At 47.1% G+C, this 13,202-nt stretch overlaps 4 protein-coding genes across 5 annotated transcripts; 2 read left to right on the forward strand and 2 right to left on the reverse strand.

The window, feature by feature from the left end:
- The first annotated feature begins 405 nt into the window (after positions 1-405).
- CG7248 (uncharacterized protein) lies at positions 406-3,103 on the forward strand. Its single transcript, NM_140273.3, has 2 exons — positions 406-574; positions 662-3,103. Exons 1-2 carry the CDS (start codon positions 568-570, stop codon positions 3,043-3,045), a joined length of 2,391 nt encoding a protein of 796 aa, NP_648530.1. The 5' UTR covers positions 406-567; the 3' UTR covers positions 3,046-3,103.
- Positions 3,031-4,092, reverse strand: CG11570 (uncharacterized protein). The gene is made up of 3 exons (NM_001369963.1): positions 4,047-4,092; positions 3,903-3,985; positions 3,031-3,841 (listed from the first exon to the last, which is right to left on the reverse strand). Coding segments are annotated over exons 1-3 (789 nt in total). The 5' UTR covers positions 4,048-4,092; the 3' UTR covers positions 3,031-3,136.
- A 513-nt stretch (positions 4,093-4,605) lies between these two features.
- CG43294 (uncharacterized protein) lies at positions 4,606-5,232 on the forward strand. 2 transcript variants are annotated; one of them, NM_001370016.1, is made up of 2 exons: positions 4,606-4,645; positions 4,696-5,232. In NM_001370016.1, coding segments are annotated over exons 1-2 (432 nt in total). In that variant the 5' UTR covers positions 4,606-4,644; the 3' UTR covers positions 5,127-5,232. The 2 variants fall into 2 exon arrangements, with proteins under 2 accessions (NP_001356903.1, NP_001246729.1); NM_001259800.2 differs by having other exon boundaries at positions 4,606-5,232.
- prc (pericardin) lies at positions 5,195-12,454 on the reverse strand. Its single transcript, NM_079919.3, has 9 exons — positions 12,376-12,454; positions 11,429-11,564; positions 11,128-11,186; positions 10,958-11,061; positions 10,731-10,895; positions 7,372-10,674; positions 6,777-7,317; positions 6,587-6,712; positions 5,195-6,216 (listed from the first exon to the last, which is right to left on the reverse strand). The coding sequence occupies exons 2-9, from the start codon at positions 11,498-11,500 to the stop codon at positions 5,445-5,447; spliced, it is 5,142 nt and encodes a 1,713-aa protein (NP_524658.2). The 5' UTR covers positions 11,501-11,564; positions 12,376-12,454; the 3' UTR covers positions 5,195-5,444.
- Positions 12,455-13,202: the final 748 nt, after the last annotated feature.

Here is a 13,202-nt window from a genome sequence, read left to right on the forward strand (position 1 = left end):
TCTTTTACCTGCCTTCTTTAGCGGGTAAGCTAGACCAATTTGCCTTAAAATATTTCTTCAATATTTATTATTATCATTATCTTCTGATTACCATTATCTAATGATGCCTAAAAGTAGGTAACACGTAACGAACAATAAACCCCGTTCTTTATAAGAATGTAAAACATTGGGTGCCTACTTGCAATATCTGTTTAATATAGAGATTGGAATGCTTTCGGGGAACTTAATTGTTGTCATATCTCACCGAAATTAATTATAACGAAAACAAAAGTGAAAAGATGTTTATCATCGTACATTATTAATAACCAATTGTCTACTTCCTTGACCAATAGAATGTTATCTATACTATTAGTCATTATCAGCTGAAAAATGTTTTTGTTGAAAGTGCCAAAAATGCGATCCCATTTCAGTTAATTCCAAGACTTTGTGACATTCACACACAAACTTAACCACAAAGAAAATATATTTAACTTTTAAACTTAACAGTGGATTACTTTTCCGTGATCATTCGTAGAAAATTAAAGTCTTAATAGCAAAAGTAAAGTCTTTAATCACATAGAACACACAATGAAAGGTGAGTAAAATACAGTTCACTGTCAAACCAAAAATTATACAAATTACATAATTTTTTACTGACGAATAAGTATAATTTTCTTTGCAGTGTGTCTGGTTTTCCCGTTTATTCTTTGGCTTTGGGGAACACCTGGTGTAGATGTGCTTTCAATCAAAGGACCTTCTAGTGTTGGATGGAATAATGTCAACCAAAATGTCATATTATCATTTTCGAAACGCAACTCACATGAGTGCGTAGTGTCCTCGCAACAAAATTCCACGTACTGTGAATCATTATCGAATGGATTTTATGAATATCCTTACAACTGCAGCGCATATATAACGTGTTATGATTCTTGTGCCGATTTGGAGTACTGTCCCGATGGAAAACTTTTCAACAGTCCTTTGCAAATTTGCGATACACCAGGGGCCGTCGACTGCGAACCGTTGCCATATCCAACACCTTCACCCACAGAATCTCCACCGGAAAATCCTTGTTTGGGCACAAGAAACAACACTTTGCTACCCTCCGCGGAAAATTGTAATGAGTTCTACTTGTGCGTGAATGACCAAAGTAAAGTTTATCGGTGTCCTGGTGAGATGCTTTTCAATCCGGATTTGAATATTTGCGATGATAAGGATAATGTGTGGTGCTATGGTGACCGTACTACTCCAGATCCGTTGGATACCACAACGCCTGCTGAGGAGTCCTTCACGAAGTGCGAGGATCAAGAGAAAGGAACATTCTTTCCAGACCCTGAAAACTGTCAGCAATACTACTACTGCTGGGGCAACAAATCATACACAATTTTACCATGCCCCGTTGACAATTGGTTTAACCCGATCAGCGGCAACTGCGGTCCCGATATAGCACCAGATGCTTGCCGAGAAACCACGCCAACATCGACACCAACTATTGATACTTCATCATCAACAACTGTTGCCCCAACATCGACGGAAGATAGTGTTGGTAATCCATGTGCAGATCAAGAACTGGGTGCTAGCTTTCCAATAAAATCCGACTGTCAGTCGTACCTTCTATGCCTGAATAATGGTGAATCAACGACTGCAAAATGCCCATCGAATGCGTGGTTCGATCCAAAGACTGGTGATTGCGGTCCAAATGTATCACCCACCGCTTGTCTAGAATCCTTCGAAACTACCACGACTGCTGTAACAACACAAGCGCCGAAGGATCCTTGTGCCGATCAAGAACTTGGAACATCCTATCCACTTGTCACAAATTGTCAGCAATATATTCTCTGTATGGGAAACGGAGAGTCCACCGTTGCGAATTGCATTTATAACTCCTGGTTCGATCCGCAAACTGGAAATTGTGGTCCCGATGTGTCTCCGACTGCGTGTAAGGAATCCGGAGTTACCACCGCGTCCCCCACCACCACAAGTCAAGCCACCTCTCCGCTCACAACACCATCGCCCACATGGTCGACTTTGCCTACTGCAAATACCGAGGAAACAACTACAAATCCTCCGGATATTGTGGGCATTTGTTCGGGAGAGAGTGATGGATACTATGCCACGTATCCCGAGGTATGCAACAAATACATATTGTGTGCTAGTCCTGTTCCCATTGCATTTTACTGTCCAGAGAGCTTGTTTTTCAACGAGGCTCTCCAGAGATGTGTGGAGTGGGAATCTAGCGATTGTTCCAATGGAGAGACCACAACATCATCGCCGGGATTTACAACTCCTAGCCCTGATACTCAAATCTGTTCCAACAGCACTGGCCTCAATTTGCCTTACCAAGAAAACTGCCAATGGTATATTTATTGCACAGACGAGAATTCGTATATGATGGGTATATGTGGCAGTGAGGAATATTTCGATCCGTGGACTGGGAAATGTGGTTTTGGTGTTTCACCCGAGGCATGTCGTGAAATCCAAACTACATCCCCCACAGTTACAGATAGCACAGAAGGTCCAACCACGGTAATAACACCAAGTACTCCGGGCTCAGAACCAGATCCATGTGATGGAGCTCCTGAGGGAAAACTAGTTCCCTATCCGGATGACTGCTCCAAGTTTATACAATGTATTCAACCCGATCCTATCGTTTATGACTGTCGCGAGGGTCAGGAATTTAGTGCCGCCTTGGAAAGGTGTATGGCTCCTTGGTTTGCAAACTGTTCTATTCCAGCTACAACAATCCCACCCGTAACTATTCCTACTACCACAACAACCACAGAGAAGCCTTCACCGAATGGAATTTGTGCAGATAAGGCAGAGGGATCACTGGTGCCCTATCCTGGGAACTGTAGCAAGTACATTGCTTGTGAAGACCCCATTCCGGTGGGTTATGCGTGCCCGGAGGGAGAAGAATTTAATCCCATCATTCTTACCTGTACGGATCCTCACCTGGCTGGCTGCAATCCAAGTGCTTTGCACATTTCACCGAAAACCGAATCAGATGATTTAGGGTTTTCTTTATGGCAGTCCTTAAAAACGATTGCAAGTTTTGTTACAGAATTGTAATCACAATATCTTTTATTGAATGCTTTTGTAAAAGTAATTATTAAAATGTTGTAACTTCATGTCTTCTGTTTGATTGGGTAAAGCTCTGGTTTCAATTTAAAGAAGCCTGGCACCCATTGCTGTAAGTGGTGCAGGCATGCTGGGCAGGATTCCAATTCGAGGAGCCTGCGCATGAAAGAATGGTTGCTGTTGGTCCGCAATGTATAAACTTCTTACAACTGCCCGGATAAGGAATGTACGCATTGGGAGGACTGTTATTGCACAATGATTGGACGTCAATTGGCAGAGGTAAAGATTCCATGGGAGTTATAGGCGGTGGAGTACCAGCGGTGGGCATGGGATCATAAGGTATCACGGTTGCGGGAACGGTTGGAACGGGTGGATAGGTAGGCAGTGGGGTAAAGGGGACTACGGGTGGCACGGTCACAGGAGAGTTCTGACAATCGCCATACTGTGGGACAACGCATCTCTGGTATACTGAACTCCACTGGAGGTTTTGCTCACAGCGAAGGATACGTGTCTCGTAGAATCGCCTGCAATCTCCGGGATATGCACTAAATATGACCTCAACATCATGGTTGGGACTTGGAATATACGTATTGCAGTTGGAGTACTCCTTGTAGTCACAGCGGTAGGTCATCTGGCTCCAGAACAAATTCAGAGGACACTGTTGCTCATAGGCTCGTCCTTTTTGGCATACGTAATACTTGCTACAGTCATTGGGATATGGCAACATCACATTATGGTTGGGATCGTCAAATGGTGGGCATTGTATAGAGTGGTCGGTTACTATGGACTAGAAATGTAAAAAATTATTTTCCTAGACATTATACTGGTTAACCGATCGGCACATTTACCACGAGATTATTGTTTTCCTGGCAATCGACAATTGCAATGAAAGCCAACAAACCTAGGTAGATAACAACAGATCCTTGCCGCACTGCAAAAAAAAATAAACTTTTCAATGCCTTAAGAGTTCAAAATTGAATGTGTCTTGTTACTTTTGATGTTGTTTGCTGAAAGAGCTCCAAGAAAGTGGATGCTACAACTTGGAAAAACTCGGCCTTTTATACCAGCAATAATCTGGATATCTTTATCAAGTTCAAGTGCTTAACACTTATTTATCGAACATCATTTTGCGTAAACAATGAAAGTCAAATCTTAAAAAAAAATTTCCCCTAGATATGCTATGTGTACATATCGAATTCTTACTGCCCAGGTCTGATCTTCTAAATTACTATTCTATACATTCCCTAATAATGAAAATTCAACAGACATCTGGTTTTATCCAACTGATCCTCTTATTAATCAGAAAGATTAACACATTTTCAAATTTCGCGAACTACCAATTACTAATATAGGTTTTTGAATTTGGTGAGCAACAGTTAGTACTCATCTTACGAGTTATTTTCCCATCCACTTGACCGGACAAGCTTATCTTTTCAAGGACAGCTATGATATGAAAGCCAATAAATAAAATTCCTCTAAAGTCATAGTATCAATTTGTCAATAATATGTATTTACTTAGCAATGATATATAAAAACCCAGAAACATCGGATCGGTATCAGACTAAGAAATCTTCGCGAGGCAGAGAGAAAAGTACAAACTTAAATATTTTCATAACATTACTAAATTTTCACTTTTATCAGTGCTAAACAAGTTACCACTAATTGTTTTACTATGTGCCGTGTTCTCTGGATTTTGCATGGCCCAAACTGTGCAGAGATGGCCGTTTCCCAATGACTGCCATCGGTACTACGAGACCCGATTGCTTGACTGTCCTCCGGAATTTTATTGGAACTCACAGCTACTACAATGCAATTCGCAGACTCCGGTTGGCTGTTCCTCCATAGATCCGATAACGAATTGGAACAACTCCTATCCCAATTCTCCACCGATTAAAGAACCAGAAAATTCCGATCTTACGAAACTATGCGAGAATAAGCTCAACCAGCTAATACCCTACCCAGCGGATTGCACCAAGTTTATTCGGTGTGATTATTTACCCTTCGTAATGTGCTGCCCGCAATATCTCTATTGGAATTCTCAGCTCCTTACATGCGATAAGATGTGTGTTTAGAGGGTTTTCTGAAACAACATCGCACAAGCAGTTCCGGAATTAAGATAACGAAACAAAATTCTCTTTTTCATATTGTGTTTTGTTATTAAATATTAATTACAGTTGCAAATCGTACAAAATATTCAAGAATTGGCAGTGAAACCGTTTAATTGTATGCGAAAAAACACTTAAGTGCTCAAGAGCAAGCTGCATCAAAATACAAATAGGTGGTTTGTAGATGGCAGTTGGTTAAGCTGTTCTAAAATTGAGCCCCTCTGGAACTGATCTACTATAATATGGGTGTGGTGGTGTGGTTAGAGGGATGTGTATTATGCTCCCCTAGCATTTTCCATTGGTGGGCGCCTTGGGACGGCAGATCTTGCTCCTTCCATTGGCGCCGTAGACAATGTTGCAAGAGAAGGTGAAATAGCCGCAGGTCGAGGACTTGGTGTAATAGGTCGACTGGAAGTTCTTGTTCTCCTGCGGTGGGTTCTTTGTGTTGTCCATGCTGCCTGTCACTGACTTGGTGACGGTGACGTAGCTATCAGGAGCACGCCGTAGCGGCTTGTCACCCCGGACCGGACCCTCGTCGCTGGTGTCGGGTGTGATCTCTACTCCTTTGGGAGCGTGCAGCTCCAGGGCCTTGGTGTGGAACTTCTTTTCCACATTTACGGTTCCTCGGAATCCCGGTGGTATGGCCTCGGTGGTCGAGGGCTCTGCATTGATGGTGGCTTTACCGTTCTGCTTTTGCACCACCTGATACTTTTCACCCGGCACCGGCACCACGACTGTCTGTTGGCTTTGCGTGGGTGATGACTGGTTGTAGGTCTTGGGCCTAGGTGTTGCCTCGGTTGGTGCCACTATGGTGGACGACTTTGGGGATTCCTCTAGCTTCACTGGCTTCTCCTCATAGTACTCATCCTCATCGTATTCATCAGGATCGGCCTCATCTTCATCATCGTACTGAACGGGCTCCGGGTGGTCTAGCTTACTCACTACCTGCTCCGCTTCCTCCTTGGGCTTGGTGGACTTCAGTTGCGCCTCTGGCACCCTGTCGGACTCATCAGTAAGCGCGGGTCCACTGTAGACAGCATCAGCTCGATCAGTAACACTGGAAGTTGAAAGTTAAAGAAAAGAAAATAAAATACAATCGTATAAATTTTACAGAGGCACGCACTTCCCATTTGAAAAGTAAGTAAGCAAAAGTAGTTAGAAATTTTAAAGGATTTATTCGTTTATGTATCCAACATAAATAACCTCAAAAAGTATACAAAAATGAATACGTTTTATGCTAAAGAATTCCATAAAGGCATGGCAGTTATAAAATCACAATAAATTGATTGAGCTAAAGTGTGTGACTTTTCGAAATCAATTTTGAACATATTTTGCCAATTTAAAAACCACAGAAGCATACGTTATCCCTTTTTTTAAATAGCCCAAAACATGTTTTTCTTTCTTTCTTCACTTTTCCGATTACTTACGCATTTGCGTTGTTGCCAAACTGACTGATGGTATTGAAGAGTTCCCTGTTTGCTTCCCTGTAAGTAGCAACCTGCTCTTTGGTTCCCGACGCGGATTGTGCAGCACCATGGTAAGAAACACCAAAGCTGAAATACAAAACCAATAATGAGTGGCTAAAGTCAATAATCAATAATCCTATAGCAATGTTACCTCGATGTTCCGTGAATCTGCGAGCTACTCTGACTGGAATGAGTGCCAGATGAGGACGATGCCTGGCCGCCACCATTAGCTGCTATAGGATTGGCCTCCTGGCCGGGTCGGAAACCGATCTGGGCCTGGGAGGAGGTTTGTCCGGGTCCGCTCGATTGGGCGTCCGCCAGGCCGCCCTTGTCATTGGCGTGAACCTCGCTCTGGCTCTGTTGGATGATGCCACCGCTCTGCGACGAGGCCTTGGTGCCGCCGTCCTTGGCAACCTGTACCTGGGCCTGCGACTGGGCAGGACCTCCCGATCCCTGAGACTGACTCACGGCTCCATCAGCATTTCCGGTAACCTGTGCACTGGCCGCACGATCAGCATCGGACGTCATTGCACTGGCGCTAAAGGTTCCGCCGGAGCTGTAAGTTCCCGACACCTGAGTCTTGGCCGTGCCTCCATTCTTCTTGCCCTGAGCACTTGCCGACGCTTGTCCGTCGCCAATTGATGACTCGGCTTGGGAGAAGGCATCGTCAGCTCCGCTGGTACCGGCAGCAACTGGGAAACGAGCAATTCAAAACATTGTTTTCCACCGCCTTGATAGCTACTTACCAACTCCACCGGTGCCAACAGCACCAGGTACAGTTTGACTTCCATCTGTATATCGACCTGGTGCCCCAATTTGTCCTGTCTGGGTTCCGTATCCTGGTTGTCCTACTCTGTCTCCGATCTGTCCGGGCTGCCCTCCAATGACTCCAGTTTGGCCGCCACCTCCTGGCTGTGTTCCATAAACTGGCGCTCCACCGATTCCGGGTTGGCTACCGTATCCACCGTGCCCACCAACTGTCTGTCCGCCAATTCCGGGTTGAGATCCGGGTCCGTATCCGGGTTGGCCAGCTGTGGCCTGACCACCTGTTCCAGGTAAGCTTCCGTATCCGGGTTGCCCGGCTCCGGTTTGTCCAGGTTGAGTTCCGTACCCGGGTTGGCCACCGCTAATTCCTGATTGACCTCCAGTTCCTTGCTGTGTTCCATACACAGGTGATCCACCAATTCCAGGTTGACCACCGTATCCGGGCTTTCCAGCGGCGGTCTGTCCGCCTATTCCAGGTTGTCCTCCAAATCCAGGTATGACACCGTATCCGGGTTGTCCAGCTCCAGTCTGTCCGCCAACTCCAGGTTGGCTTCCATATCCGGGCTGTCCGGCTCCAGTCTGTCCGCCAACTCCAGGTTGGTTTCCGTATCCGAGTTGTCCTCCAAAACCTGGTTGGGCACCGTATCCGGGTTGTCCGGCTCCGGTCTGTCCGCCAATTCCAGGTTGGCTTCCATATCCGGGCTGTCCGGCACCAGTCTGTCCGCCAACTCCAGGTTGGTTTCCGTATCCGGGTTGTCCTCCAAAACCTGGTTGGGCACCGTATCCGGGTTGTCCGGCTCCAGTCTGTCCGCCAATTCCAGGTTGGCTTCCATATCCGGGCTGTCCGGCTCCGATCTGTCCGCCAACTCCGGTTTGGCTTCCATATCCGGGCTGTCCGGCTGCAGTCTGTCCGCCAATTCCTGGTTGGGTTCCGTAACCGGGTTGCCTTCCACTAGTTCCTGTTTGCCCTCCAATACCAGGCTGACCTATAAATCCATATCCAGGTTGGCCGGCTCCAGTCTGTCCGCCAATTCCAGGTTGACCACCGAATCCGGGTTGGTTGGTTCCGGTCTGTCCACCAATTCCAGGCTGAGTTTCGTATCCATAATGTCCGCCAGGAACAGCGGTTAGTGCTCCAATTCCTGGCTGAGTGCCATACCCAGGGAGTCCGCTTATTGTAGCCTGTCCTCCGTATCCTGGTTGTCCGCCTCCGGTCTGTCCGCTAATTCCAGGCTGCCCGCCGTATCCTGACTGTCCGGTTCCGGTCTGATCACCAATTCCAGGTTGACTGCCGTATCTGGATGGTCCGCCAATTCCAGGTTGAGCCCAATATCCAGGTTTTGCGGCTTCTGATTGTCCGCCACCGAGTTTCCCTCCAATCGGTCCGCTTATACCCCCAATACCTGGCTGAGTTAAAAATCCAGGCGATCCACCGACTCCAGTTTGACCTCCATATCCAGGTTGTCCGGCTCCAGTCTGTCCACCAATAACAGGTTGGGTACCGTATCCGGGTTGTCCGGCTCCATTCTGAGCTCCAACTCCAGGTTGGCTTCCATAGCTGGGCTGTCCAGCTCCAGTCTGTCCGCCAATTTGGCTTCCGTATCCGGGTTGTCCGCCACCGGTCTGTCCGCCAATACCAGGCTGGCTGCCGTATCCGGGCTGTCCGGCTCCAGTCTGTCCACCAATACCAGGTTGGGTTCCATATCCGGGCTGTCCGGCTCCAGTCTGTCCGCCAACTCCAGGTTGGGCACCGTATCCGGGTTGTCCGGTTCCGGTCTGAGCTCCAACTCCAGGTTGGGTTCCATATCCGGGTTGGCTTCCGTATCCGGGCTGTCCGGCTCCAGTCTGAGTGCCAACTCCAGGTTGGGCACCGTATCCGGGTTGTCCGGTTCCGGTCTGAGCTCCAACTCCAGGTTGGGTTCCATATCCGGGCTGTCCGGCTCCAGTCTGTCCGCCAATACCAGGTTGGCTTCCGTATCCGGGCTGTCCGGCTCCAGTCTGAGTGCCAACTCCAGGTTGGGCACCGTATCCGGGTTGTCCGGTTCCGGTCTGAGCTCCAACTCCAGGTTGGGTTCCATATCCGGGCTGTCCGGCTCCAGTCTGTCCGCCAATACCAGGCTGGCTGCCGTATCCGGGCTGTCCGGCTCCAGTCTGAGCGCCAACTCCAGGTTGGGCACCGTATCCGGGTTGTCCGGCTCCGGTCTGAGCTCCAACCCCAGGTTGGCTTCCATATCCGGGCTGTCCGGCTCCAGTCTGTCCGCCAATACCAGGTTGGCTTCCGTATCCGGGCTGTCCGGCTCCAGTCTGAGCGCCAACACCAGGTTGGGCACCGTATCCGGGTTGTCCGGCTCCGGTCTGAGCTCCAACCCCAGGTTGGCTTCCATATCCGGGCTGTCTGGCTCCAGTTTGTCCGCCAATACCAGGTTGGCTTCCGTATCCGGGCTGTCCGGCTCCAGTCTGTCCGCCAATACCAGGTTGGCTTCCGTATCCGGGCTGTCCGGCTCCAGTCTGAGCGCCAACACCAGGTTGGGCACCGTATCCGGGTTGTCCGGCTCCGGTCTGAGCTCCAACTCCAGGTTGGGTTCCATATCCGGGCTGTCCGGCTCCAGTCTGTCCGCCAATACCAGGCTGGCTGCCGTATCCGGGCTGTCCGGCTCCAGTCTGAGTGCCAACTCCAGGTTGGGCACCGTATCCGGGTTGTCCGGTTCCGGTCTGAGCTCCAACTCCAGGTTGGGTTCCATATCCGGGCTGTCCGGCTCCAGTCTGTCCGCCAATACCAGGCTGGCTGCCGTATCCGGGCTGTCCGGCTCCAGTCTGTCCAAGAATACCTGGTTGGGCACCGTATCCGGGTTGTCCGATTCCGGTCTGAGCTCCAACTCCAGGTTGGGTTACATATCCGGGCTGTCTGGCTCCAGTCTGTCCGCCAATACCAGGTTGGCTTCCGTATCCGGGCTGTCCGGCTCCAGTCTGAGTGCCAACTCCAGGTTGAGCACCGTATCCGGGTTGTCCGGTTCCGGTCTGAGCTCCAACCACAGGTTGGCTTCCATATCCGGGCTGTCCGGCTCCAGTCTGTCCGCCAATACCAGGTTGGCTTCCGTATCCGGGCTGTCCGGCTCCAGTCTGTCCGCCAATACCAGGTTGGCTTCCGTATCCGGGCTGTCCGACTCCAGGTTGAGTGCCAACTCCAGGTTGGTCACCGTATCCGGGTTGTCCGGCACCGGCCTGAGCGCCAACTCCAAGTTGGCTTCCGTATCCGGCTTGTCCAGCTCCGGTTTGTCCGCCAACTTCAGGGAGAGCAACATATATCAAACTGTATACATTTTGATTATATACGACTTACCACCTCCGGGTAAGCTTATAATGGAATCGGGTCTACCGATGCCTCCGGATCCACTAGCATCAAGAATTCTGCCTGAAGAAGGGTAATCCGTTTGGTAGCCAGAACATCCATTGCAGTCCCCTGATGAGAACTGGCTCTGAGCCTGACCCATTCCATGGGTGCCAGCTGAAAGAGGTCAAGAGGTCAATGGACAAAGTGCTAATGAATCTCATCTGACCCGTACTCACACACAGTGGAGCGAGATCCATTTTCGGTAGCCTCTGCCTCAGCCTTTCCATCCTCCTCAGGCTTACCGAAATTTAAGTACTGAGACTGGGTTTGTCCCCTCGAACTGCGGATAAACATGGAAAGGAAGTAAGCCCATCTGGTCCAAAATAGTTGTTAACCAACTACTTACTAGCCTCTGCCGCTTCTCTTTTCCCGCTGCAAGTCGTTCAGACTAGAAACCTCATTTTCCTGAAAGTTAATACATCGATTTAAATTCAATGCTAATGTCAGTCTAATCTTTATTCATTCAAAGGGTCTGTGCAAGTGTGCCCGATTAGATGCTGCTTGTAAGAAACTGACCTTGGTCAAATTATGTCTTATCGCCTACTTTTCGAACCGAGTTCATTTACATTACACTACTCTAGTTCCATTCAACACACACAGAGAAGCAACAATTCTCGGGGAGATTCATTAACAATTCGGAAACTTACGATGGCAGCTCCATTTGCGCTTGCCACGAATAGCACGGCGCCAAGTAGCAGGCCCAAGCGAAAGGGCAACATTTCAATAAATTAAACCCTGAATCCAATTGAAAGGCGTCGACGTCGCGGCAACACAACCAGCAAACTGTAAGATGAAATTGAATTGTATTATCAATACACCATATAGATGCGTGTTATTATTAGTTTATACTCCTTCTCTGTGTTTCTTGTCCGTCACTTTCAGAGGTTATCACTTTTCTTTAAAATGAGCACGCACGCTGTGCTATTAGATGCCAAAAAAAAGGCAATCGATCTTGAGTTATATTTCAGTCTTGCGAGTGATGTAATCGCTAAGGCTGATTAATGTAAGTTTCGAATTTTAGTTCTTGACACAAACGTGTTTGAATTTGTAGTCTGAAATCATACATATGTACATATCCTTTTTGATATCTTTCGCTTTTCACATCTTTATTTTGATTTTTATATGTAAAAAATACAAGAAAGTCACATAAGCACTTTACACTTCGAAAGGATAATTGTGTGATTATCCTGGCGAATATGAATTGTTACAGAATGTACATATTTATATTTGAATATAGAAATATTTAATAAATTTGGGAAGAAAATTTAATCTTCACATAATTGTGTTTAGATGTTGTCAATGATTCGATTAGTACAAGATTCTTAGTTTGCACACATTATAATTTACACACTTATTGTTCTTTTTGACCATTTACTAATGATATAAGGTCCTGTATTTTGGTTGATTTCAATTTCACTGCATATAGAAATTCACATTTAAATTTTATCAAATAAAACTCTACAAGTTGTAATCCGTTTCGTAATGCACAATTAATAGGATGTTTTGTTATCTTATTTCTTCACTAATCCCTTGTATTTGAGAGCTGTTTTTGCTCTATGTCCTTGCTGCGAGGGCACACATCCTAGGCACATACTTTTTCGGCTGCGTGTTCTAGGAATCCAATGGAGATTTTCCGATTTGCTTCCGATCGCGACAACTGCTGGATTGCGAATAACGCTGCCCTGTACGAGCATCAAAACTCTAGAGCTTGAGCAGAACTCAAATTCATTGAAGGCGAGCAATTTCCAATACATTTGCATTTGGCCAGCATGAATATTTATGTAGGATCCACACCAGCGCAGAGTGCTGGTATCTGTGAGGCGGATCAGGGCACTTGGAGCCCGAGCTGGGAGCTCGTCGCCAGTGCTATTCATTCGAGTGTCTATTCCATTACGTATCAGCGCTTTGATCGTGTCAATCGATCACTTGGTCTGGCTTGGCCTGCCGATGGAAGGGGCGGCGCGTTGACGTCCCCCTCGACAAATGAGTTTCTATGGGCATTACAACATCGTAGTCTATGCCAACGGATGGGGGACTCTTTTGACCCATTTTAGGGAAATGTACTGGCATTTATTAGCATATAAAGATACGCAATTGTGTATCTCTTGGATACATTTCAAGTGTGTCCCTGCCCACACTCATTCACTTGACTTGTATGTGCTCTCTTTGCATCTGGCGAAGGCTTTATCGATTGGGCTTTGGATTTCCCAAGCCACTTATTTATTTCTACAAATCAAAAATTGGCGGAAGTAATTTAATCAGATAACCTTTGAGACTAACTATTTGCTTTCGCTTTCTGTTTAGACTACCCATCGTCATATCTATATATAGAGCAGTCTCTACCAGCCCCCATTCAATGTTGAATTCGGCTTTATACCCTTATCTGCTAAGAGCTTCTATGAAACCATGTGTTAAATTGAA

This window comes from Drosophila melanogaster, chromosome 3L, assembly GCF_000001215.4.
Source record: "Drosophila melanogaster chromosome 3L".
Classification (NCBI taxonomy): domain Eukaryota; kingdom Metazoa; phylum Arthropoda; class Insecta; order Diptera; family Drosophilidae; genus Drosophila; species Drosophila melanogaster.